Genomic DNA, 27769 nt, shown 5'->3' on the forward strand with positions numbered 1-27769 from the left:
ACAGGCGGTGAAGCAGGTCTGCAGGTGTCTCTCCTTCTCTCCCCCCTCTGTCTTCCCCTCTTCTCTCCATTTCTCTCTGTCTATCCAACAATGATAACAATAATAATAACTACAACAAGGGCAACAAAAGGGAAAATAAATAAATAAATAAATATTTTTTTAAAAAAGCATGGAAAACACACTTCAAGTGTTGCTGAGTGGATTATACAGAAAGTTTCCATGTATTACAGCACTAAGTTACTTGCACTTTTTTTTTTTTTTAGAGAAAAGACAGTTTGAAATTGAAATAGAGATAGATATATTCAGGTTACTGACAAAGCAGAGACCAGTTAGAAATACTCAAATCAGCGACATATTTATATAAACATGTACTGAAGAGATTTTACCAGCTTTTCCTAATTTTTTCTATTCTTGATCATTTTACTGTGGTAATGACACAAGATAAAATTTCTCACCTTAACCATGTTATGTTGTAAATGCCTATTTATTTACACTAGTGAGAAACAAAAAGAGAGAGAGAGAGAACCAGAGCATCACTCAGACACATGTGATGCCAGGGATTGAACGCAGGACCTCATGCTTTTGAGTTCACCACACTCTCCACTGCATCACCTCCCAGACCATTTGAAATGTGTCATTTGTACATTGTTTGTAGGTCAATCTTATATACATGTGATAGTTAAGAATGTTACTGAAAGGTCTGGGGAGACAGTGCAGTGGTTATGCAAAAGGCTCTCATGTTTAGGCTCTGTGATCTCAGGTTCAATCTCTAGAACCACCACAACCCAGAACTGAGTGCTCTAGGTCTCCCCCCTCTCTCCCTTTCCCTCTCCCTCTCTCTCTCCTGCCCTTTCACTCTTTCCTTCCATTATGCAAACACTAAGTCAGACTAAGAAGAAATCCAGAAATCAATCCCATTCACACAATATATAGGCATAAACCTAACAAAAGAAGTGAAAGGCCTGTATACTGAGAACCAGATACAAATAAGTGGAAAGATATTCCATGTTCTTGGATTGGAAGAATTCACATAATCAAAATGAATATTTTACCCAGAGCCATATACAAATATAATGGAATCCCCATCAAGACCCCACCTTCTTCTTCTTCTTCTTCTTCTTTTTTTTTTTTTTTTTTTTTTTAAAGAGAATAGACCAAAAGTTGACCAAACATGTATCTGGAACCAGAAAATATCTAGGATTGCCAAAACATTCTTGAGAAAACATAAAGGCATCACACTCCCAGATCTCAAACTATATTATAGAGCCACTGTGATCAAAACAGGGAGCTCAGCCTGTAGGGGCTTGGGAGTGGAGGCCCACCACAAACCAAGGCAGTTCCCCCTTCCTCTTTCATTCCTGTCTGCTGGTTTCCCCATCTCAGAATCTCTTAATAAAAAATTAAGAAATAATAAAAATAAAAAAGAGAATAGTGAGAAGTTGGCTGCCTACTTGCTAGGAAGAGTATTCACCAGAAACCAAATTGGCCTATACCTTGATTATGACCATTTTTCCCTTAAGAGTTATAAATAAATAAAAAATACCACCACAGTGTTTTTACAGGCAAGAGTACCAGAGATTATGAGAAGATGACATGAAATTAGGAAAGAGGCACAGTGCAGAAAGAGGTCATAGTCCTTAGAAGGAATGAACCCTGTCAACACCTTGATCTCACCAGCTATGGCCTCCAGAACTTTATTTACCTCAGGAGAGAGAGAAAGGGGGAAAGAGTGTGAGTTTTGGCATGGTATACATATACAACAGATACTTACTACTCAGCTATTCAAAATGCTGGAGCCATCTCCTTTGCCTCACCTTGGATGGAGCTCCAAGGAATCATGCCAACTGAGAAAAGCCAAAAAGAGGACAAAGACCAGGTGATACCTCGTTTACTGGTGGGACTTAAGAAACAAGGACAGTGGTCCAGGAGGTGGCGCAGTGGATAAGGCATTGGACTCTCAAGCATGAGGTCCTGAATTCAATCCCCGGCAGCACATGTACCAGAGTGATGTCTGATTCTTTCTCTCTCTCTCCTAATCATTTCTCATGAATCAATAAATAAAAATTTAAAAAATATAAAAATAAAAAATAAATTAAATTAAAAAAAGAAACTAGGACAGAAGGGAAACACAGAGTAAAACTTGGACTGGGTGTGGTGCATTGCACCAGAGCAAAAGGTTCTGGGGAAGGAGGGCAGGGAGGGAGCTGTGGGCACTTTGGAGTCCTGGGACATGGTATGGAAAAGGACCTGTGTTGGGGGCAAGAGTGTTTTACACGCACATCACAGGGAGATGAGAGACTGTACCCAAATGTCAACAACTGTGCTGTAGACCACTGACCCCTTCCACAACCCATGCAGTTTGTATGCCAACGTCTGTTGGTCTGCTTCTAATTCTGCTTCTCAGACCCCTTCTGTTTTGATCATCACGTTAGGTTTGCTTGCATTGCTTAGCACTGTGGTCTATTTACATACTCATTGTTTTGTTTGAGACCCACACTGGTTTAATCCCCACTGGTTTGCGCTTTCTCCACTCTGTCCCCTCTCCTAGTCATATCCTGTTTTCCACCCTTTAATCCCCACTGGTTTGCGCGCTTTTTCCTTCTCCCCACCCCTATCCTACGTACTTCCTCTTCCGATCTGACACTTCCGCCTCAGGAGATATAATGGACAGGATTTTCTAATGAAGAGAGATTAGATTGATTGTACTGCATTCCCGCTCATCAATAAAGATTGAACTGCATTCCCAGCTCAGCCACGAGTCCCTGGTTGTCTGTCTCCCGCCCGTGAAGCTAGCCCGGCATCTGGTGCCCGAAGAGGGACCAGCAAACATCACCGCAATATAATAAAATAATATGTTCGCATTCAAACCCTGCTTCCACAACTAACCTCTCCTTCTATTCCTCAGTCTCCTCAACTGGGAAATAACACAGTATTAAGATTTCCCTTCACGGCAAGTTGACTCAACTCAATGGCCATTCTACAGTGTCCAGAATGCGTTGGCTTCTGTGTTATTAACAAGGTAGTCAAAACAGTAGCATTGAAGAACACTGTTGCCTAATCTTAGAGTCATCAAAGAGTTGGTGACAATGACTCAAAGGTCTTATTTATTTATCTGCTTATTTATTTATTTTGGATGGAATCAGAGAGAAACTTAGAGAGAAGGGGGAGAGAAGGAGAGAGGCACACATCTGTAGTACTGTTTACTGTTCATGACGCTTCCCCTCTGCAGATGGGGACCTGGGACTTGAACCTTGGTCCTTGCTTACTGTAACAAGCATGCTCTCCTGGGTACACCACCGGCCAGCCCTGAGTGGCCTCCTTCTAATAAGTCATTGGCTAAGGAAATGGTAACTTGAAAACAGCAATATCATTTAACAGCAAAGGACAACTGAGCCTCGGGACAGCTCAGAGAAGCTCAGGAGATCCAGGTGCCACAGGAACTAAGCCCTGTTCTGGCGACACCATTCCTGGCAAGTTCTTGTGCAGTGACCCCATCTCTGGCATCGCTCGCTGCAGCTGGGGCCTGGACACACAGCCTGGCCAGCCTCCAGCCTTTGTAGTGGTAATGGAGGCAGTAAGCCTGTGCACTGCCTCACAGCAGACTCTGAGCCTCATGGCCCTCCTCAGAATGCCCCTGGGCCCCCGATGAGGCTCATACCAGTGGCTCCAGCACTAGGTGGTCACGCAATTAAGCCTAACAAGACACAAGGAGCTCCTTAGGGAGAGATGCCCACAGTAATTGGCAACAGGCCTCTGGTTCCCCAGAGGCTAAGGATTATGTGCTGGCAGCAGGGAAGGACCAAGGAAGGGTCAAGACCTTGAGGGAGGCCAGATGGGATCACCTAGCTTCATGCATAAGTCATGAGCAGCTCTGTTGACACAGCCAGGCTGGTCCCTGGTCTGGAAAAGCAGACCAACAGCCCTCTTCTGTGCTGGGAGACTGCTACAGGCCTCAGGTTGTTTCCCTGGCTGTGACTCTAAGCCAACTGACTGCAGAGTTCTGGATTCTTGCAGAAACCAGCAATAAAAGCCTCTACATTATGCAGCATGTGTTCCAGTTCAGCCTCGCCAGAGCCCTCTGCAGAAGGTGGGTCTTATGGACAGGAGGGCTGTGCACACTTCCCAAGCAGAAATGGCTTTTACTGAGGAAACCAATAGGATGAAAGCCTACGACTTGGCAGGGACATATGTCTGGGCCTGGATATTCAGGAAGAGACTCTTGCCATTTCCCAAACACTATCTGTGGGCACGTGTGTGCTGTACGCACGACCTTTAGACACGGTCTTCTCTATGCTCAATACACTGCACTTCATCCTCTGCAGACGCACTTCCTATTGTCTTTATGTAAAGGCCCTACCAGGTCAATGGCTACTCTCTTTTCTTTATTACCTTATCTCCTTTCTTTCTTCCTCTTTCTTTCTACTTTCTCTCTTCCTTTCATTCATTCTTTCTCCCTTTTTCCTATCTTTTTTTTTTCCATTATTGCTACCAGTGTTATTGCTGGTGCTGGATCCACAGTTTCTGGTGACCATTTTTTCCTTTCTTCTTTTTACTATTTTATTTGATAGGACAGAGAGAAATTGAGAGGGTGTGGTGAGACAGAGAAGGAGAGAGATAAGACACCTGCAGACCTGCTTCACTGCTCGTGAAGCATCCCCCCTGCAGGGGAGGACCAGGGTTCAAATCCAGATTCTTATGCTTGATAATATGTATGTGTACCCAGGTACCCTACCACCTGGCCCTCGGTCACTCAATTTTCAGATGTTTAGTGACTTAAAGATACAATGTGGGTAAGGGGCAGAGGGAAAGTCTGTCCCCTTAACTCAGTCACTGGTGACTGTCTAAAGGGCTGACTCAGCACTTCCCACCCCCATATTCAGGTCTTTGCACTTGAACTGGTCAGTCTGGACACTGGACCATCTGCCCTCTCCAAGACCCCCAAGCTGAGTCTTTTGTCCACATCACTGCATTTTTAATGCATTCAGAGGTGGATATTCTTGTTTTAAGAGATGAGAACTTCTGCTGTCTGCTTGCCTGTTTCACAGGCTCACTTAATAAATATTCTGTTCTATTTTAATGCTATGCAAAGTTTTTACTCTTATAAATCTTTAACAGGATGATCTAGACTTTTAGAGACAACTTTTTAAAAAAAATTTATTACCTTTATTTATTTATTTATTGGCTAAAGGCAGCCAGAAATTGGAGGGGGAGACAGACAGATAGATAGATAGACAGATACATACATACATACATACATACATACATACATACATACATACATACCTGCAAGCCCTGCTTCACCACTTGTGAAGCTTCCCCACTGATGACCAGAGGCTTGAAAACCAGGCCCTTGTATATTTGTGTGTTTAACCAGGTGTGCCACCACCCAGCCCTTGGAGATAACTCTTACGCCAATTTTGAATGACAATACAATTTTAAATGCAAAGAAAATCAAATGAACAAATAAAGATGTTCCAAAATTAGATGTTGTATAGCAAGACTATCAGAATTCCAGTCCTCTCCCCAGAAAGCATGACTGAAAGTAAACAGAATGAACTCGACAAAAACTAAATTCTGAAAAGAGAAATCTCTAGACCCAAACCTTTATTACGGTGTCAGTAACTACCTGCTTAGAGTTCCCAGAGAGGTCTCCAAAACCGTCTCAGAAAGATGCGTACATGGCTTAGCCAAGGAACTGTGCTCTGCTTCAAAAACCCTAAGGACTGCTGTTTATGGCCAGACCAGCCTCAACTCTGGTCTCAAAAGGCACAAGGTGTGTGAGTCTCTGCTTCAAATGAGCTACCTGGGAGCGACGTCACTACCGGCCTGAGAGCAGCTGCTGTGTGCTGAGGGTGAGGTCTGCTGACTGGCTGCATCACATTGTCAGATGTCTCAGGCATGACAGTGATATTTCACAGCACTGTAGGTGTTGAGTCCAGAAAGTTCTGTTGGCTGGATGATTCTGATACCTTATCTGGGGAAAAAAACTTATAGACATTCCACCGGAACATGCCAGCAGGGAGCACTTCTCATTACAAGGAGGGCACTTTCCTTGCTTCAGAGAAAAAGGGAGCAAGCAAAGCATGCCAGTAAGCCACAGTTTTCATGATCTTGAACTCTGGATTCTGGAGAAAAATCAGGGGGATAAATTCAAAATATCCTTCAACAGTTATTAGATAGACTTCAGGTGCTTTTGTTTGTTTGTTTTTGGGGGGGCTCAGTGGCTGAACCGGGAGTCCTTGCACTTTGTATGAAGTGCGCTTAACCCCAGCTGAGCTACCTCACAGGCCCCCCCCCCCCTGCTTCTTACTCTATTTATTGGATAGAGACAGCCAGAAATTGAAAGGTAGGAGAAGAAAGAGATGGAGAGAGACAGAGAGACGCCTGCAACACTTCTTCACCACTTATAACGCAAGCTTCCTTCCTGCAGGTGGGGACCAGGGCTTTGAACCCAGGTCCTTGCGCACTGTACCATGTGCGCTCAGCTAGGGGCGCCACCACCTGGCCCCTTGTCTTCATGTTTTTACAGTTTGGTGAGCAGCAGTTAATAGGTATTTGGTAAGTAAGAAGCTGAAATTTTAAGTGAAAGCAGGAAATTAAATAGGAATAAAAATGCTGAGGAGAATATTAATGGTATCGACAAGTGATAATTTATTATTATTATTTGTTGTAGAGCTGGGACATTACACATGCATGATCCCACCACTCTGGCAACTGCCTTTTTCCATAGATAGATAGATAGATAGATAGATAGACAGATAGACAGATAGACTGACCAATAAGGAGGGAGGGAGAGGTACCACAGCACTGCTCCACCATCTATGTGCTTTCCCCCACTGCCCGAGCATGATGCTCCCAGGAGGTGCACGGACTCGAACCCAGAGTTTCAAATATGGCAAGGGACACCTCCTACTGGGTGAGCCATATCCTGGTCCAATAGTTACAACTTTTGAATAACTGTGCTAAGTATTTTGCTTACATGATCTCATTTAATCCTCACAACAATCTTACGGTAGGAATATTACTATATATATATTTTTATTTTAGAAAACTGAGACTCGACTACAATGGGTTATTTATCCAGTTCATTGCTGAGCAGAGAAAGGGAGACCTGATCAAAAGGCCGCCTACACCCTCAACTCCTTGACCATCATGCTGTCCATACAGAGCAAGCTACTTGTGAAAGTTCCCTCCTCAGTGTACAGGAGAACACAACAAGAGACAGCAATGAGATGCCACTTCACTCCTGGGAGAATGTCACACATCAGAACAGGCAGCAGCAACAAATGCTGGGAATGTCAATTGATCCCAAGCCTGTGGAGAGCAGTCTGGAGAACTCTCAGAAGGCTAGAAATGGACCTACCCTATGATCCTGCAATTCCTCTCCTGGGGATATATCCTAAGGAACCCAACACTCCCATCCAAAAAGATCTGTGGACACATATGTTCTTGGCAGCACAATTTGTAACAGCCAAAACCTGGAAGTAACCCCGGTTTCCAACAACAGATGAGTGGCTGAGCAAGTTGTGGTATATACACACAATGGAATACTACTCAGCTATTAAAAATGTTCTGGATCGAGCTGTTTAGTAACAAGTTTGGACTTGGTATTATATGTATATATGTACTTGTGTGTAGATATGTACATACATATTTATTTGTTAACTGGGAAAGATTAACCAGATACATATATTTTTAAAGCTGTTTGGAGATGCCTCTCTAAAATATGTGGAAGTACCATTTACCTACTGCTGAAGAGCCATCTCCTCGTAACAAGGCACAGGGCCCCAAAGCCTTTCTCCATAGGGCTCTCTAATCAGCTGATACAAGCCAAGGGCTCACTCCTACTTCACCCTATTTTTTCTCTTGCTCTGATTCTTAAATCCAACATAAAAAATAACACATTTTTACAATAAGTTTCACACTTCAGAGTTTACTATGTTAAAGCATATATTTCAGGGTGTGTTTTTTTGTGTGTGTCTGTTTTAGCATATTCAGAATTGTGCAATCTTGAGATCAATGGAACATCTTCAACCCCTAATACCTCCAAAAAAAAAAAAAGAAAGAAAGAAAAGAAAAAGGAAAAGAAAGACAGAAAAAGAAAAATCACATTATATTCAAACTTTTTAACTTACTACTCTTACGATATGGTGTTACGGTACTTGTAAAACTTGGCTAACATCTGCAATTATCTGGGCAGAAAATCCTAAATAGAAATAAGCTGACATTCTTTTTTTTTTTCTCTCCAGGGTTATTGCTGGGGCTCAGTGCCTGCACTGCAAATCCACTGCTCCTAGAGGTCATTTTTCCCATTTTGTTGCCCTTTCCGTTGTCATAGTTATTATTGTTGTTGTCATTGCTGTTATTGTAGGATAGGACAGAGAGAAATGGAGAGGAGGGGAAGACAGACAGGGGGAGAGAAAGACAGACACCTGCAGACCTGCTTCACTGCTTGTGAAGCGACGACCCCCCCCCCCACAGGTGGGGAGCCGGGGGCTCAAACTGGGATCCTTGTGCTGGTCCTTGTGGTTTGCGCCATGTGCACTTAACCCCGCTGTGCTATTGCCCAGCCCCCATAATGTGATTTTTCTAAATCAGTACTTTTTTAAATTATAGAAGTTTATAATTATATTATTAAATTATAGAATTTAATTATAGAATTTGCCTGCGAAGCGACCCCCCTCTGCAAGTGGGGAGCCAGGGGCTCGAACCAGGATCCTTACGCCGGTCCTTGCGCTTTGCGCCATGTGTGCTTAACCTGCTGCACTACTGTCCGATCCCCATAAGCTGACATTCTTTCATAAACTGGTGGTCAACTAATAAACCCAAGTCATATTTTCAACAGGTTGTGGGTACATTTATGTATATCAACAATTTCTATAGTACTTATAATCATTATTTCAGAAGTCTAGTCCCTCCTTTTAAGAATATCATTTTAGAATACATTTCCTATTGTCACATGCAAGATTCAGAAAACTATACTTGTGTATTTAATTAAAACCTATCCAGACCATGAAAAGGAAAAAAAAAAAAATCTATTCTGTTGCCCACTCATAGACTGCAACCTTTAGAAAGGGATTCTTTCCATTCCATTTTTATCAGGGACTGGCAAAGAAAAGTGAAACGTGTTATTACAGAGCCTGGAAATGTAAGGACTTCCAGGTTCTTAAAGGCCCCAGTATCCGTGCTCTCTGCAGACACTCTCAAATTTCACTAAAACCTGCTCATAACCATTACACAAAAGGTCCATGTGGGGGTTTATAAACAGGCTTCATTTTTTTTTTTGACATAATAGGGAAGAGATAAGCAAAATAAATAAAAGTAGCATCAAAACTTTTGAGTGTTTAAAACCAAATACTTTGGAAACCCCATTAATAAAAATTATAATGTTTTTAAGGGTGTCTGATAGGAAGAATAGCTTAAATAGCTTAAAAAATAGTTTAATAGTTTAAATAGCTTAAAAAATTTTACTGTGTAGAACTTTTGAGACTTTCTTGGAATAAGTATGCTCTATGGATTTGGGAAGGGAGACATAGTTTGACACATGAGCCCCAATGACTGGCTGCTTCAAGGAGGGTTGGGACAGCAGCATGCTGGTTCCACTGGAACAGGAAAGCAAGACGCCACAGGAAATAACTCTCATGAACACCTTTGCATTAATAATCCTCATAAGCCCTCTTATAGGCCTCTGCAGGACGCTGTCCTCACTATAAAGTAGCAGTGCTAGAAACTCCCCACTCTCTGAAGGGAGGCTGGGTCAGTCTACTCTGCCCCTCCAGGAAGACGGGTCCTGAAATGAGTGCAGCCTAGAATGTTCTCAGCTGTGACCATGGACTGAGAGCTCAGACTGAAACAGGGACTCAGAGGCAATACAGGCTTCTGTGCTGAATGTGAATAGACATGGGCCTGGGTCAGATCAATGGAGTTAACAGCTGATGGTATTTATATACTTTCCCTGTGTTTTGGGAGCGAATCTCTTCCCTGGTTCAGCTGTTTAGACCTAGTCTCAACTCTGACACCATCTTTCCAAGCAATACTTTTAGCCCACCTTCATGTTAACTATCAGGCTCAGGCAAAAAGAAGTAGCCATAGGCCCCCTGGAATATAGCTAAAATAGACCTGTTAGCTTCTCCCTACATGAAGAACCTTAGTTTCATCTGCTCTATTCTTATCTTTAGGCTCATGCTTATTAAACAGTTTGTCCTGCTTTATTTTTTACCACCTTTCAGCCACCAAGTTGCAGAGGCTACCATGATGCCAACCTGACTTCCCTTGGGCAGACGACCTCACCAAAGTGTCCTTTCCAGAGCCTTCCCCAACTAGGGAAAGACAGAAACAGGCTGGGAGTATGGATCCACCTGCCAACATCCATGTCCAGTGGAGAAGCAAATACAGAAGCCAGACCTCCCATCTTCTGCTCCCCATAAATAATGTTAGACCATACTTCAAGAGGGATAAAGAATAGGGAACCTTTCAATGGAGGGGGGGTGGGCTTCGGAACTCTAGTGGTGCGCTTAACCCGCTGCGCTACCGCCCGACTCCCCTTATCATTCTTAATAGAGGAATAGTATTCCATTTAAAAATATAGTAAATAGGGAGTTGGGCGGTAGCACAGCGGGTTAAGCGCACGTAGCACAAAGCGGAAAGATCAGTGTAAGGATCCCAGTTCGAGCCCCTGGCTCCCCACCTGTAGGGGAGTCACTTCACAAGTGGTGAAACAGGTCTGCAGGTGTCTATCTTTCTCTCCCCCTCTCTGTCTTCCCCTCCCCTCTCCATTTCTCTCTGTCCTATCCAACAATGATGATGACATCAATAATAATAATGACTACAACAATAAAACAACAAGGGCAACAAAAGGGAATAAATAAATATTTAAAAAATATATAGTAAATTATAATGAGTCCTGGTTAAACAAGTGTTCATTCAACTTTTTGTTGTCGTTGTTGCTATGAAACTTGTTATAATTACACAGTGTATTAAAGTTATCATCAAAGGAGGTAGAAACTTTTTTTTTTAAAAAAAGGGAAAGCCTGGGAGCTGTGCAGTAGTACACTGGGTTAAGTGCACATAGTGCAAAACACAGACGAGTGCAAGGATCCTGGTTCAAGCCCCCTGCTCCCCACCTGCAGGGGGGAGGTTGCTTCACAAGCAGTGAGCAGGTCTGCAGGTGTCTGTCTTCTTCTTCCTCTGTCTTCCCCTCCCCTCTCAATTTCTCTCTGTCCTGTCCAACAACAATAATAACAGCAACAGCAACAGCAACAGTAACAACAATGGGAGGAAATGGCCTCCAGGAGCAGTGGATTTGTAGTAGGCACCGAGCTCCAGTGATAATGATCTTGGAGGCAACAAGAGAGAGAGAGAGAGAGAAGGCCTGTTAGAAAAGGTAAGGATTTTGTCTGCCAGAAGAATTTCTGGAAGGAGGCAGGACTGAATCTCTTGAGAAAAAAAGTCTATACAGAAGAAAAACTATGTGACCCAGAAGCTACAGGCAACAGACTAGAGATAGGAAGTGAAGGTCTCCAGCCTAGTCATGAGGAGTTTCCAGATGGGAAGGGGAGAAGGGCAAAGACACACCAGAAAATGTGGATCTGAAGGAGACATTCAAAGTGGACTTTCAGGAAGTGTTCCCTGTTGCTTGTTCATCCTTGCAAGCCTATGACAACGAGATAAACACTTCCTGCGATTATCGAGTTAGACTGCGGATTCATGGTGAGCCAAACAGAAGTCTCAGGCTTGAGAATAAAGGGTTATTATGATCCTGTCCCACTGACCACTTCGTTTGTTCCTGATTCTATTTTGCTCAAAATCTCAGGAATACTTCAACGCTAGTAAGGGGTTTTCTCTTGGTTGTAAAGGTGCAACTAAATCAAAGTGTTCTCCATGAATCAGAGATTTCCCCCAACAGTCACTGGCAGGAAATGTGTATTCATTGGAACTACAAGCCCATGAAAGCATCCTACTAAGAGTTTCAGGAAAATAAAGCTGAGTCCACAAACTGACATTTATTTTTTTAAATTATTTTGGTACATACTTTTATTTCTCTTAAGTTTCACTGGTCTCACATCAATCACCCTGCTGTTTTTCTCTTTAAGAAAGTAAATATATATTTTTAGAAATAACATGAATAAAGAAAAGGTCTTTCCACAAAAAATGATGATGATGATGGTAAGCTAGGAGGGAGAGACGCCATCGGTTTGCCTTTCTCTTACACTTCCAAGAATGTCTTTTCTTTTTCTTTCTTTCTTTCTTTCTTTCTTTCTTTCTTTCTTTCTTTCTTTCTTTCAAACAGAAATTAGGTCCCTTTATGATTCTAAGTCTACAATTCACACTGGTCTAAAAATAGAAAATAATGACTGCAGAATTTTCAACTTCTTTCTTTGATCTCTTTAAGGCTTTATGAACTCGGTACATGAAGAAAGGCTGTTTACACCGCTTCTCAGCAATGGAACATCTCTGTTTCACTGACAGGATGAAAAGAATGAGTCAGTGGAGGGAACAGAGAGAATGTAAGAAATGGAAATAAAAATGGTGGTGAACACAGTAAGATTTCCTGAAACCACAGGTTACAGGATATCCAAGGAATGAATGAATGAATATATATATTCAATTTTTACTAGAACACTGCTTAGCTCTGCTTATGGTGGTGCCAGGAACTGAGCCTGGGACCTTGGAGCCTCAGGTGAGTGAGTGTCTCGCAGAACCACTATTACCTTCCCTGTCCTGCATCCATCTGTAATCTCCAGTACCAGTCATCTTCAGGGAGTGAGCTGTGGCCATCCCCTGCCACCTCTGCTCGGTGGGCAGGAGAGCAACAGGAGTCAGTAACACCCGCATGTCACAAATCACCCTTCCCACGGGTGCCTCCTCTGCTATCAGAAAGGAGTCGATAGTATATGTTTGACCAGTCTTACAGAGTAAGTTTGTGAAGGCTTATGGGTAGTCACTATTTTGAGAGCCGCAGTAGGCGAGTCTTAATTAAGAGACAAGTGGCCAGTGCGCCAGCATGGCCCTGAGAAAACTCTCACTGATGCCAAGTCAGAGAGACAGGTGAACTTGGGAGCGACTTGAAGGATTTCCATCCCATCTTAAAAGCTAGAGCACATGCATGATTACAAGCTTCCCAACTCCCTAGTGAATTACAGTAGATAATTAAATTCTCAGGTTCCCCCCCCCCAACATTCTCTGAATGTTCCAAATACAGAAGAGCACACCCTGGGGGCAGAACATGTCCCAACTCCAGCGCACTAATTAAACCTCCTATTCCTTCCATCTGTTGGTGAAAACTGTGGTTTCAGAAAGTAACTGTCAAAAAGACTGGGCATTTAACAGCTGCTTCTAGAAACGAGGGCCTTCTTGTGTGACTCAGAAGGAAAGATTTGATTCATTATTCTCCAAGTTGGCTTTCTACCACAGTTGCCCAGCAACTGACCAGTCATTTATATGTATGGTCTTGCCAGCTATGGGGTCAAGTGTATTATGGGTCATCCTTTCTGAAACTTTTTAGGCTCACTTATCTTTGGAAGAAGCAGGAAGGGAGGGGGCAGTATTCCAGCATGGCTTAAAACAAGATGGTCTCACTGGATAGGGGCTTCTTATTTTTTTAAGAGTCCCCAAGGGACACTTAATGAGTGGTCTTTGAGATTTTCTCAAGAACTTTGTCTTCCTCAATCTCTTCCAATCAGAAATATGATGGACCTAAACCTCTAACAGATCCCTCTGTCCACCATCGCTGGTCATCTCCATCAGGAGCAACATCATAAGCCCTCTTGTGGGCCTCTCCAGGAGCTCGCCCTCAATGTGGAACAGCGATGGTAGGGACGGCCCCACTCTCTAAGGGAGGCTGGGTCAGTGTACTCTGCCACTGGAGGAAGACGGGTCCTGAAATGAGTGCAGCCTAGAATGTTACTAGCTACGACCACAGAATGCGAGCTCAGACCTACAGGGATGCAGAAGTTATACAGGCTCCTGTGCTGAATATGATAAACATGGACCCTATGTCGTCAGATCAATGGGGTTTACAATTATTTATTTATATACTTTTCCCATATTTGGGAGCTATTCTCTGACCTGACTCAGCTTTCTAGGCCTATTTCCAACTCTGACATCATCTCCTCTGACAATACCTTTAGCCCACCTGCATGTTAGCTGTCAGGCTCAGGCAAAAATTGGTAAAGTCATGGGCCACTAGAATGTACCTACTTAGCTTTTTCCAAATGGAGACCCCAAATTTCATCTGCTATATTCTTACCTCTAGGCTCCTGATTAATATAAACAATTTTTTCTGCTTTTCAGCCACCAAGTTGCAGATGCTACCATGACACCAACCTGATTTTCCTGGGCAGACGACCTCACCAATGTGTCCTGGAGCCCCACCTCCCCAGAGCCCTTCTCCACTAGGGAAAGAGAGAAGCAGGCTGAGAGTGTGTATCGACCTGTCAACACCCATGTTCAGTGGGGAAGCAATTACAGAAGCCAGACCTCCCACCTTCTGCACCCCATAAGGACCCTGGGTCCATACTCCTTGAGGGATAAAGAATAGGGAAGCTGGGAGTCGGGCGGTAGTGCAGTGGGTTAAGCACACGTTGTAAAGTGCAAGGACCGGCGTAAGGATCCTGGTTTGAGTCCCCAGCTCCCCACCTGCAGGGGAGTCGCTTCACAGGTGGCGAAGCAAGTCTGCAGGTGTCTTTCTCTCTCCTTCTCTGTCTTCCCCTCCTTTCTCCATTTTTCTTTGTCCTATCTAACAACGACCAACAACGACAACAATAATAACTACAACAACAATAAAAACAACAAGGGCAACAAAAGAGAAAATAAATAAAATTAAATTTTAAAAAAGATTAAAAAAAAAGAGAGAGAGAATAGGGAAGCTTCCAGTGGAGGGGATGGGATACAGAACTCGTGGTGGGAACTGTGTGGAATTGTACCCCTCTTATGCTATGGACTAGTCAATCATTATTCAATCAATTTTAAGAAAAGAAAAAAAAAGAAAGCTGCTCTCAAGAGTCTCCAGTAGCTAACTGCTGACACCAGATAATCAACTTAGATGGGTCCGTGCGTCTGTTTCAGATCTCATTCCTCCAGTTCAGTGAGGTAAGCCCGAGAAACCCGGCTGCTGAAAGCTGCAGGAACTCTCTGCTCACAGTCCTTATCACCCTCAAGTCCCTGCCTTCTATCCATTTGCCTAGCAACGCCATTCACTCCTGGAAATCTGGCAGGGATGCTGGAGAGGAGACTGCTGTGTTAGACAGTGGACTAACTGGATGCCTTTTAAGCTTGCTCTGAGTCTGACTTGTGCATCGACAAGGTGCTAAAGTGAGGTCACAAAGTACACTGAAGAGCAAAAATGAACAGCTGCCAATAACAAAGTGTAGATTTTATAGAGATATCTTATTCAGTTCAGTGGACACATTAAGTATTTGTGGATGCCAAGCACCATAATAAAGCTCTGTTTCACAATACATAATTGGACTTCAACTGAGATACTGCCAGCGCTCTTGTTTCCACATCCAGATCTTTCTAACAATTGTGTTCAAACTCTAAATACCACTAAAACCTGTCCTTGGACTGCCTGAACTTCCCTGACCTATTTCTTCCAACACCAGTAGACTTCCTAGAAGTTTGCTCACGATGTGCTTTTTCCTGATTCATGCTGGACTACAAACACACCTTTCTACAGTCAACTCAAACATCTATCCCGCAACTCAACTTACCCAAGGGATTCCCCTTCTGTGGCGCTGAGTACACTTTGCTTTATAATGAAAGTGGAGATTGCTTCCCCAGCTCTCCAGCTAGAGATGTGAGGTCAGGGGTCAGGAAGGTCATACCTTACTTTTTTAGTAGCTCCAATGTAGTGCTTTCACATAGTAATAGCTATCAATTATTCATTCTATGAAGGGTTGACTCTATCAATTGACTTCTAGATCTAAATCTGTCCATTTCAGCTTGATGAACGCCTGCAGTGTCTCCATTAGCACCGGGCATTTCATCATCAAAGTGGCCGGTAACTTAAAGAGGCTGAGAGTTAGAGGCAAGTCCATGAGGGCTGATAGAGAGCTCTGCCTCCTTCTACTTGCTGACCTTGGAATGTTACTGAAGTTCCACAGACCTTTCTTGTAACCTGTCCAATAAATTCCTCACTGGAGTTGACCTTAAGAGTTGCTCCGGATCTTGTATATAGCTGTGCTATTGGATGCTTCTAATCTACTTGGTCTAGGCTTTTGAGAGAGTCCGCATATCAAATACACAGCCTATATATTAAAAAGATTCAGTTTGTGTTTTGAAAAACTTTGAGACATACAATTGATTTTCCCCCTCTCATATTAATTAACTAGTGATTTATATGTCTACATTTTGCTAGGAGTGAACATAAACACCATTCCCACCACCAAAAGACTGTGACCCATCCCTCCCACCCACTCCCACCCCCCACCGGCCCAGGAAGCTGCATGTCTACCCCTCACCACAGGGCTCTTACTTTGGTGCCCTACTTACAATTTGGTCAGGTCCTGCTTTTAGTTTCCCTTTCAGATCTTCTTACTCAACTTCTGTTGATGAGTGGGATCATCCCATACTCATCTTTATCTTTCTGACTTAGCTCACTTAACATAATTCCTTCTAGCTCTGTCCAAGATGGGTCAGAGAAGGTGGGTTCATTGTTCTTGATAGCTGCATAGTATTTCATTGTGTATATATACCACAGCTTTCTCAGCCACTCATCTGCTGTTGGGCACCTGGGTTGCTTCCAGGTTTTAGCTATTATGAATTGTGCTGCTATGAACATAGGAGTACACACCTCTTTTTGGTTGGGTGTTATGGAGTCCTTGGGGTATAACCCCAGGAGAGGAATTACTGGGTCATATGGAAGGTCCATGTCTAGCCTTCTGAGAGTTTGCCAGACTGCTCTCCACAGAGGCTGGACCAATTTACATTCCCACCAGCAATGTAAAAGGGTTCCTCTGTCCCCACATCCTCTCCAGCATTTGTTGCTGCTGTCCTTTTTGATGTATGCCATTCTTACAGGAGTGAGGTGGTATCTTAGTGTTGTCTTAATTTGCATTTCTCTGACAATCAGCTATATACAAGATACTGGGTACTGTACAGCACACCATAACAAAAGGACTTTTCAAAGTTAACCCAATTACCAAATAATGCGATGATAACATTAACTATCGATTGTCTTTTTGAATCCTAAGACAGCAGGAACCTCACATCTCCACTATAGAGCCTCTAATTCCCTCAGTCCTGGAACCCTTGGATAGGGCCCATTTTCCCATATGCCTCTCCCAATCCATATAAAATAATATTGGATCTGCCGATCACAACCTACCCAACGCAACGATGGCCACCTGAACATGCTTCACCTCAGACTGTGTCCAGAGACTTCACGTGTGGAATGACAACCCTTCAGCTTCATTACTCGGGTGAGACCTTTCCTTTTATAGTACACTCTAGTTTCATCTCAGGTGTTTCACTTTCTAACAAAGTCCCAAAACCTAGATATACACCAGTTTCTGTGAGAGAGAGCTTATGTTCACACGTATCCATAAACTACTGCAAAATATATACCTGAAAGCAGAAGTACACTAGAGTTTGCAGTGAGTACCTCCCTAGCACTTCCTCTCCACTATTTCAAGCTTTGGGTCCATGATTGCTCAACAATTTGTTTGGCTTTGTATGTTAACTCTCTTTTCAATCACCAGATTCCAGATGTCATCAGGATGCTAGCCAGGCTTCCCTGGATTGAAGACCCCACCAATGTGTCCTGGAGCTCAGCTTCCCCAGAGACACACCCTACTAGGGAAAGAGAGAGGCAGACTGGGAGTATGGACCGACCAGTCAACGCCCATGTTCAGCGGGGAAGCAATTATAGAAGCCAGACCTTCTACCTTCTGCAACCCTCAATGACCCTGGGTCCATGCTCCCAGAGGGATAGAGAATGGGAAAGCTATCATGGGAGGGGATGGGATATGGAGACTGGGTGGTGGGAATTGTGTGGAGTTGTACCCCTCCTACCCTATGGTTTTGTTAATTAATCCTTTCTTAAATAAAAAAAAATTTAAAAAAAAGAATAAATGTCCAAATGAAAAAAAAAAAAGAGTTTCTCTGGAGACTAAATGAGATTAAGTACCAAACTATCTTTAATACAGGGACTAGCACATAGTTATAAACATCTGCTAAGCTTTAAAACAATTATTTCCACCAAGGTTATCACAGGGGTTCTGTGCCTACACAGTGAATCCACTGCTCCCAGCAGACATTGTTTTTTGTCTCCAGGGTTATCGCTGGAGCTTGGTACCTGCACTAGGAATCCACTGCTCCTGGTGGCCATCTTTTTTCCATTGTTGTTGCTGTTACTATTGTTGTAACATGTGAGCTCAACCAGGTGCACCACCACCTGGCCCCCTATTGTTGTTGCTGCTGCTGTTATTGTTGTTAGATAGGACAGACAGAAATGGAGAGAGGGGAAGACAGAGAAGGGGAGAGAACTCTTCCCCACTTTTGAACTATACCATACTACATCATTTGCTTTTTTAATTGCTAAGTTTGGTGAGTCTATAATGACCCTGGGTCCATACTCCTAGAGGGATAAAGAATAGGGGAGCTTCCAATGGAAGGGATGGGATGTGGAACTCTGGTGGTGGGAACTGTGTGAATTGTAGCTTTATCCTACGGCCTTGTCAATCGTTATTCAATCAATCAATAAAATTAAAAGTAAAGAGAGTTGGACAGAAAGGAGAAAGTCCTGGGGTGGGTGCTGACATCATACAACTATTTGGGTCATCTGTTGTTATTTCTCGCCAAAACTTACAGAACTCAGCATTATTTTTAAGCAGAATGGTGCTTTAGAATAGGCAAGTGTAATGTCCAATTGATCTGACTAGGTCCCAGAATTCCATATTATGTACTTTCCACAACTTGAACCCTCCCAGTGGTTTACACAGGGGTAACTTAAGACAGTTTACAAAAGACCCCTGATGTACTTATCACAAGCCAGCAAACACACAGGCACTCATGGACAGTTGAATTAGAGACATCAAGAGATACAGTGAGTTGCATTGTATCATCCCCCTCAAACAGCAGGAAATAACATCACTTGACTCTTGGGAATGTCCAACTTGTTTCTGTTGTTAAAAGTCATCGTGATTTCAATCTATAGCAGTCATGCATCTTGTTTTCTAAACATCGCATGGAAAGAGTGCACATTTCCTTGGAGACATTGTTAAATCCAGTAACATAACACTGAGGAAGTACCTTGATGAAAAGACATTGATATGTTTCCCCCCTAAGAATCTGCTCCTACTGGTTGCGAAGACGAGGTGGTATGTCTCAGCAGAATCCTATTTCAGATCAATATTCCCAGAACTTTTTCACAGCCTGTCAAATTCACAAATTTGCTGTGCCTGTATTTCGTGTGTGTGCATGGACTGTGCTCTATTTCACATACATTTAGTTGTCTAATGTTAGTGGTTTACAGCGTCGTCATCAATCTACAGTGTCTAGATCACTACTAGACATTTCATCATCAACGTGGTCAGTAACTTGAACAGGCACGAGTCAGACACAAGTCCAATTGGGCTGGTATAGCTCTGTCAGCTGGGTCTTGGGTTCAAGCACCCAATCCCCACCTGCATGGGGTGGGGCGGGGGGAGGGAGTGCCACAAGCAGTGAATCAATACTAACATCTCTCTATCTCCCCTCTCAGTTTCTCTCTGTTCTATCAAAGAAGAGAAAAAATTTTAAATAAATAAATAAATAAATAAATAAGGAAAAACATGCTGGGAGCAGTGGATTCACCTAGTGGGCACAGAGCCCCAGTGATAACCTTGGTGGAGGTCAATTTGTGTAAAGCAGTGAGCAGATGTTTATAACTATGTGCTAGTCCCCGTATTAAAGACAGTTTTGGTATTTTATCTCATTTAGTCCCCACAGCAGCTCTGAAGGTTGGTACAGGATGGTCAGAGACATGACTCCTTTTCTCTCCTCTTGGATCCTTCTCTCCCAAGTCTTTTGCTTTGGCAGGCAAGAATTCCACCACTGAACCACCCATGCGACTGTTGTCTTTTGCTCTGGTACAATACATCCTGCACATTAACATAATGAAGTGCTCAACTTTAATGGTAAATAGTAAATAAAATATATAGTAAATAGACATCAATTAATAGTGAATAAATAGTAAATAGACATCATGAGCCTTGGGATCTGAAGGAATGAGAAAGACACTTTTCCTGAATCTACTTATCAGAAAACACCAGACAAACTCAAACTGAGGGGGATTTCTACAACATAGCTACTCTATCATCTGCAAAGAAAATGGCATGAAAGGCACAGAAAGGCTGCAGGACAATCACAATCCCAGTTTAGAAACACAAGCCTACGTCACATGACACTGAATTAGAGCTTACATCAGAAAAAAAAAAAAGACTTTAAAAGACATTACTAGGAGAAGTGACAGGATTTTAATAAGATTAGCCAGTTTAAAAGAATCATATCGATGATGTTGTTTCCTGTTTTTGATGATCATGTTTAAAAGAACATCCATTTCCTTGGGAAAGGTACTCCTATTAATGGATGAAGAGTCATCAAGTCTCTAACTTCCTCTTCAATACACACACACACACACACACACACACACATAAAATGTGTATTTAACATAGGCAGCAGAATATGATGCGTATTAAGGCTGACTGTAGGGGAAGGTAGCCAAGAGGATTTTTGTTTGTTTGCTTCTAAAATCAAATCACGGGAAACTGCCTACTCCCTGTCTGTAGATTGGCATGGAAACCAGTCAGCCCAGCCCCAGTCTCTGTGTGGACTCACCATTCTCCTGAGAATTCGCAACAGAAGCTTCTGTTCCTTCGGGTCCTCCTTGGACGTCAACAAGTCAGCAAAGAACTCTGCATTTTCTGGAGACAAGCTGTCTGGGTTTTCCCCTCCATACAGCTGAACCAGGATAGACAGACACTTGGATGAAACTTCAAAAATCTCTGGATCCTCGTTAGGAAGCTGAAAATGAACAAACAACTACGTAAGACCCGCTGGAGATGGTGTTGGTGTTTTTACAGACTTAGTAAAATCACGTTCAATGGTACAGTCAGTCTGAGCATGAAGTTTGGCTAGTTAAATATTTTTAAGTGGATAGTTTCAAAATGCATACAGCAACTCAAATAAGGGTCAGCAAAGACAGGAAGTCCGGCTTCCTTCTTTTTTCTTCTCCCTCTTCCCTCCCTCTCTTTCTCTCTTCCTTTCCTTTTCCTACCAAGCGCTACTCAGCTCTGGCTATTGGTGAGGGAATCTAAAACTTGTCACATGAACCTCACTATCTTCCTGCCCCCAAAGTCTTTTCTTTAACTCACAGTAAAGAACTACCTATATAATAATCAGAGGGACAAGACATGGGGCTTTCCTTATCTTTAGTTTGGGTTTTTTTAGATGGCGACAGACAGGCAGAGGGAGAGCATAAACAGCACCAAAGCTTCCCTCACTGTGGTGGGAGACAACATAGGAACTGCATACATATCTGGTATGTGCACATGTACAAGCAGGTGTGTGTCAGACAGTTTGATTTTTTTTCAGAGGCACGTACCTGACATTCTTGCTTACTGATAGTGTTTCAGAAAATATCTACTTCCTGGGAAAACCAGCAGGTTTTCACCTCACTCTGAGCTTATAGGTAGGTTTTCTGCATCTTTCCCTTCCCAGGTTAGACTTTTCCTGTGTTTTATCTTGGTAATAGATTTTCTTCACTATTTTGAATCAGTTCCATCTGCTTTCTATTCTCCATTAATTTCTAACAAAGTTTCTCCTCCGTTAACACTTTTCTATTTCTGTTTCCCGTATAGTAACAGATATTTAGTCGTTTCTCTATTTTCAGAGATTTGGGATAGTTAGTGAGATGGGCACATGCTGTCTAGATTCACTTTAACATTTCATGTTTAGTTAACTTCACTTCACTGTTCAGTTGGAGAGTGTGTGTTGTGAGTGATATTTTCAAAAGTAGTTTATTTCCTGGATCTTTGTAAATCTGAGAGGGGTGTGTGTGTGTGTGTGTGTGTGTGTGTGTGTGTGTGTGTATCTGTCTTCAAGACAGTTAAGTGATCAAAATCTTCCCAACTTCTCTGGAGTAATGGACCAAAAAAAAATACATCTAATTTTCTGCAGTACTAATGAGTAGGTCAATATATGAAGCAATTGTTTCTAAGATACCATAAACTCAGAATTGGGTCTTGCTATTGTCCCAGATTAGATATTTGAGACATTTCCAGGCATTAGGACAAGGTGTGTGACTGAGATGGAGAGCACCAAATTCCTTAAATTGAAGAGATGACGTAAAAAGGCTTAGAAGAGCAAGGTCACTAGAGTTCGTAAGGCAAGGTAAGAAGACACTGACTAAAAATCAATCAAGAAGAAATAAGTGAAGAAAAAAGAAGAAATAAGTGGCCTAGATAGCTCATTATTTACTAGAAAATGTAAATTTATGGCTAAAAAGATTTTTTTAAATTTTTTAATTGCATTTATTTATTTATTTGGATAGAGACAGCCAGAAATCGAGAGGGAAAGAGTGATAGAGAAGGAGAAAGAGAGACACCTGCAGCACTAGGCTTTGCCACTTGTAAAGCTTTCTCCCTGCAGCTTTCTCGTATGTCAGAAACAGAAGGATGAAGATGGGATGATGTCACTCACAGGCAGAAGCTGAAAAACAAGGTCAGAAGAGAAAACACAAAGCAGAACTTGGACTGGAGTTGGTGGATTGCAGCAAAGTCAAAGACCCTGGGTGGGGGTGGGGGAGAGTACAGGTCCTGGAATAGGATGGCAGGGGACCTAGTGGGGGTGGTATTGTGAGGAAAACTGGCAAATGTTATGCATGTACAAACTATTGTATTTACTGTCGAGTGTAAGACATTGATCCTCCAATAAAGGAAAAAATGTTAAAAAGAGACTGATATGAGAAATGTTATCTATAATATGCAGAGTCTACTAAAAAATAATAATAAAGAAAACCTCAGGCCCAGAAAGTTTTACTGGTGAATTCGGCCAATTATCCAAGAAACATGGAATGCAAATTCTATATAAACTGTATAGAAAACTAAAGAAAGGCAACACTTTTACAAGATTCCACACTCCTATTTATCAACAATACTATTCTGATGTCGAAACCAAACATATTATAGGCAACTACTGGCTAACAGTCGTGATGAATACGCAAAAAATTCCCTACAAGATGTTAGCAAACAAAACTCAGCAACATATTAAAAATTATATATAATTTGGGAGTCGGGCAGTAACCCAGCAGGTTAAGCACAGGTGGTGAAAAGCACAAGGACCGACATAAAGATCCCGGTTCAAGCCCCCCGGCTCCCCACCTGCAGGGGGGTCACTTCACAAGAGGTGAAGCAGGTCTGCAGGTGTTTTTCTCTCCCCCTCTGTCTTCCCCTCCTCTCTCCATTTCTCTGTCCAACAACGATGATAACAATAATAACTACAATAAAAATATTATATATAATTTATGCCCAAGTGGTGTTGTCTTAGAAATGCAAAGCTAGCTTAATACCTGGAAAATTATACGTAATATTAGTAGAATGTAAAGAGAAAAAAATTTTGAGGGGATGAGCAAGAGAGTCCACCTAAACTGTATGCCAAGTATATAACACCACCTAGCCACTGGAGGAAGCTTTGGTGTTATGGCGTCTTTCCCTTCTCTCTCTGTCTCTCTGAAAAAAATTGGCTTGGAACTGGTGACAAAATAAAGGGAAACACTGCATGATTATCTACATAGTGACAGGATAAGGATTTGGGAAAAGCAGACATCATTTGACAGCAAATTAGAAGTAGAAGATAAATTTTCATATGGGATGATCTCACTCACAGGCGGAAGTTGAAGAACAAGATCAGAAGAGAAACGCTAAGCAGGACTTGGACTGGAGTTGGTGTGCTGCACCAAAGTCAAAGACTCTGGGGTGGGGAGGGCTCCGGTCCTGGAACAGGATGGCAGAGGAGGACCTAGTGGGGGTTGTATTGGTATGTGGAAAACGGAGACACGCTATTATGCATGTGCAAACTATTGTATTTACTGTTGACTTAATTCTCCAATAAAGAAATTTTTAAAAAGAAGGTAAGTGTCCCTTTTATCCTTAAAAAGAAAAAGATTTGCTTGTTTATTTGAGAGAAAGAAGTAATGAGAGCAAGCACTAGCTAAGCCCTGGCATCCAGTAGCCTGAGATCTGGGATTGAACCTACGACCTTAGGGCCTCAGTCAAGTAGAACAGGAGGTAACCTTTATAAATGATAAGGGACATCCAGGAGAAAAAAAACAGCAGCTGCTATCATACTTATTGAATGGAGTTCTTGCACCATAAGGTGATAAACAGCATAGGGAAGCCCGCCCTGGTTACCACTGTGCCAGACGCAGTTAGCCAAGGCATAGAAATATACACGCAAAGGCACAAACTCTCCAGACGATAAAATCTTGTGTACTGAAAAATTCTAAAGGAATTCACCAAAGACCTACTAGGATAAACAAGTTTAGCAAGGTTGCGGAACACAAGCTTAATATATAAAAATCAATTGTATCTCTATATACTAGCAATGAGGGATTTTGAAAATTATGAAAACAATTCCGCTTACAGCAGCACCCAAAGTATAGACAACAGAGAGCTAAACAAAGATATATGGAATTCATACACCGAAAACTAGATGTCACTGCTGAAAATTAAATAAGGTCTACAGAAACGGAAAAAAAAATCTTCCATGTTCCCGGATCATGTGAGTTAGATCCTACTCAAAGCACTCAAACTGAAGCTGTTTCACTTCTGTAGAAATTGATAAACTGGGGGAGTCGGGAGGAAGCGCAGCCAGTTAAGCACACATGGTGCGAGGACCGGCGTAAGGATCCCAGTTCGAGCCCCCGGCGTCCCACCTGCAGGGGAGTCGCTTCACAAACAGTGAAGCAGGTCTGCAGGTGTCTGTCTTTCTCTCCCCCTCTCTGTCTTCCCCTCCTCTCTCCATTTCTCTCTGTCCTATCCAACAACAATGGCATCGACATCAACAATAACAGCAATAATAGCTACAACAACAATAAAAACCAACAAGGGCAACAAAAGAGAAAATAAATAAATAAGTATTAAGAAAAAGAAAAAAAAAGAAGTTGATAAACTGATCCTAAAACTGATAGGTAAAGTTAAGGGCCAAAATAACCCAAACAAACCAATTTGTAAGGTTCACGTTTCCCAGTTTTAAATCTCACTATCAAACTGTGAGGGTCTGCCTAGTGGAGCACAGCTAGAGACATACTTAGAGGGTCCACGCAAAATAATCGAGGCTTCAGAAACAAACCCTCCTGTTTGTGGTACATTGACTTTCAGCACATGTGGCAAGACAGTTCAGTGAGAGAAAAGTAGTTCTTTAAATAAGCAGTGCAGATAAAACACAGATAAAGAATCAGGAGCCTTCTGTCACGCCACAGTCCTGCTCAGCTGTGGCTTATGGTGGTGCTGGGGATTGAGTCTAGGAGATTGGAGCCTCAAGCATGAAAGTCTTTTGCAGAACCATGATGCTAACTCCCCAGCCCAATCCTATAAAACTTTTATCGGGGCTGGGTAGTAGTGCTGTGGGTTAAACGCACATGGCACTTAGCGCATGGACAGGCTTAAGGATCCCAGTTCGAGCCCCCGGCTCCCCACCTGCAGGGAGGTCGCATCACAAGCGGTGAAGCAGGTCTGCAGGTGTCTGTCTTTCTCTCCCCCTCTCTGTCTTCCCCTCCTTTCTCCATTTCTCTCTGTCCTATCCAACAACAACAATAACAATAATAACAAGGGCAACAAAAATGGGGGGAAAATGGCCTCCAGGATCAGTGGATTCATAGTGCAGGCACCAAGCCCCAGCAATAACCCTGGCAGTAAAAAAACAAAACAAAACAAACAGACAAACAAACCTTTTTATCAGGCAACACAGGACTTTGTGCTTCTGACTTTGGTTCAGGCAATGATATTTCAGGTATAACACCCAAAGCACAAGTACAGAAATAAAAAGGATAAAATGGACTTCTCAAAAAAAATAAAAATTTTGTGCTGCAAGTGATAGCATCAAGACAGGGGAAAGAAGGTCTATAGAACAAGAGAGACATTTCATAAATCTAATTCTGATAAGGGGCTTATATATATATAAAATATATAAAACGTTACAACTCAATAATGAAAAAAAAAAACTAAGGAATGGTTCAGAAAAAGATGCTCAGTATTTGCCATCAAGGAAACTCACATTAAAAAGGCCATAGCTCCGGGGGGGGGGGGGGTGGAGGGGGTGATAGGTAGCCCACCCAGGAAAGCACACACGTCACTATGTACAAGGACCTGGGTTCAAGCCACAGACCATCGCAGGGGGGAAAACTTCACCAGTGGGGTAATGTTGCTATTGTGTTTCCCCTTCTCTCAGTGTTTCTCTCCCTCTCTGCCTCTCAACCTCTATCAAAAAGGAAGGAAAGAAAAAAAAAGGCCACTAGAAGTGACAGAGTTGGTGCCAGGCAGTGGTACACCTGGTTGGTGGAAGGACCCAGTTCAAGCTCCCACGTCCCCACCTGCAGGGGGGAGAGCTCTCTGCAAGTGGTGAAGCAGGGCTGCAGGTGTCACTTTCTCTCTCCTTATCTTCCCCTTTCCTTTCAGTGTCCCTGTCTCAAATGAATAAATAAATGAATAAATAAGTAAATAAATATGCTTTTAAAAGTGATAGCACTGAGCCCCAGTGATATCCCTGGTGGAAGAAAGAAAAAGGAGGTACCAGTTCATATCCGCCAGAATAGCTTTAATCAAATCGCTAACAAAAGATGAACGACCTGAACCCTGAGAAATACAAAATGTTCCAGAGAGAATTTAAGAGGACCCATGGAAATGAAGGGGGAAAGTTTGATAATGGGCCAGCAAAGTCAGCTTTATTACCATACCAGTTCTCACCAAATTTACTTACAGATTCAATACAGTACTCATCAAAAGTCTAGTAGATTGCTAATATAATTATTATGTAAAAACCGATACGCTAATTCTAATTTTCACCGGGAAACGTGAGAGGACAGAGAGAGGATAGTCAAAACAGCTTTGAAAAAAGAACTTGAAATAGTCACGCTCTCTGATTTTAAGCCTTGATAAAAAGTGAAAGCATAAAGATTGTGTGGCTCTCGCATAATGTGAGATACACTGTCACTGAAACAAAGTAGACTAGAAAAATAACCACACTGGTGCACATGGCTGAGCACACATTATAGCGCACAAGGACCCAGGTTCGAGCCCTTGGTTCCTACCTGCAGGGCAGAAGCTTCACCAGTGGTAAAGCAGGGCTGCAGGTGTCCCCCTATCTCTTTCCCTCTTTATCACCCCTTCCTTCTCAATTTCTAGCTGTCTGTATCCAATAAACAAATAAAGGTAATAAAAAATTAAGAGAGGAAAAATCACCACACAAATACAGTCAACTGATTTTAACAGCTATTCAGAGTCAATGTAGAAGAGAACACATTTTCAACAGAAGATGTTCAATTAATTTGTAGACAACTTCACTCTGCCTTTTATCAATATTAAATTAAGCTCAATATATATAAAGAACTGAAGACTAGAGACTTCTAAGAGAAAGACAGAAAAAATATTTTCACTTTCAATGAAATATTCCTTAAATATAACTCCAAAAGAATATTACAAAAGAAAAAAATGGTAACATAAACTTCATTAAATTAAAACCTTCTGCTAGTTCATAGAATGTTCAGTAAGAGGCAAATATTATCTTGTAACTC

General features: G+C 42.3%; 1 protein-coding gene across 4 annotated transcripts in view; it reads right to left on the reverse strand.

Annotated features, from left to right (window-relative positions):
- Positions 1 to 27769, reverse strand: part of ULK4 (unc-51 like kinase 4) — a 511677-nt gene that overhangs the window by 111481 nt on the left and 372427 nt on the right. For 3 of the 4 annotated variants that reach the window (XM_060180360.1, XM_007517784.3, XM_060180362.1), the window contains one exon: positions 20818 to 21003. In XM_060180360.1, coding sequence (XP_060036343.1) covers positions 20818 to 21003 — 186 coding nt within the window. Of the gene's footprint in view, positions 1 to 18723; positions 19626 to 20817; positions 21004 to 27769 lie in introns of those variants that run through there. The other variant, XM_060180361.1, reaches the window with a different exon arrangement.

Source organism: Erinaceus europaeus, chromosome 21 (assembly GCF_950295315.1).
Source record: "Erinaceus europaeus chromosome 21, mEriEur2.1, whole genome shotgun sequence".
Taxonomy (NCBI): domain Eukaryota; kingdom Metazoa; phylum Chordata; class Mammalia; order Eulipotyphla; family Erinaceidae; genus Erinaceus; species Erinaceus europaeus.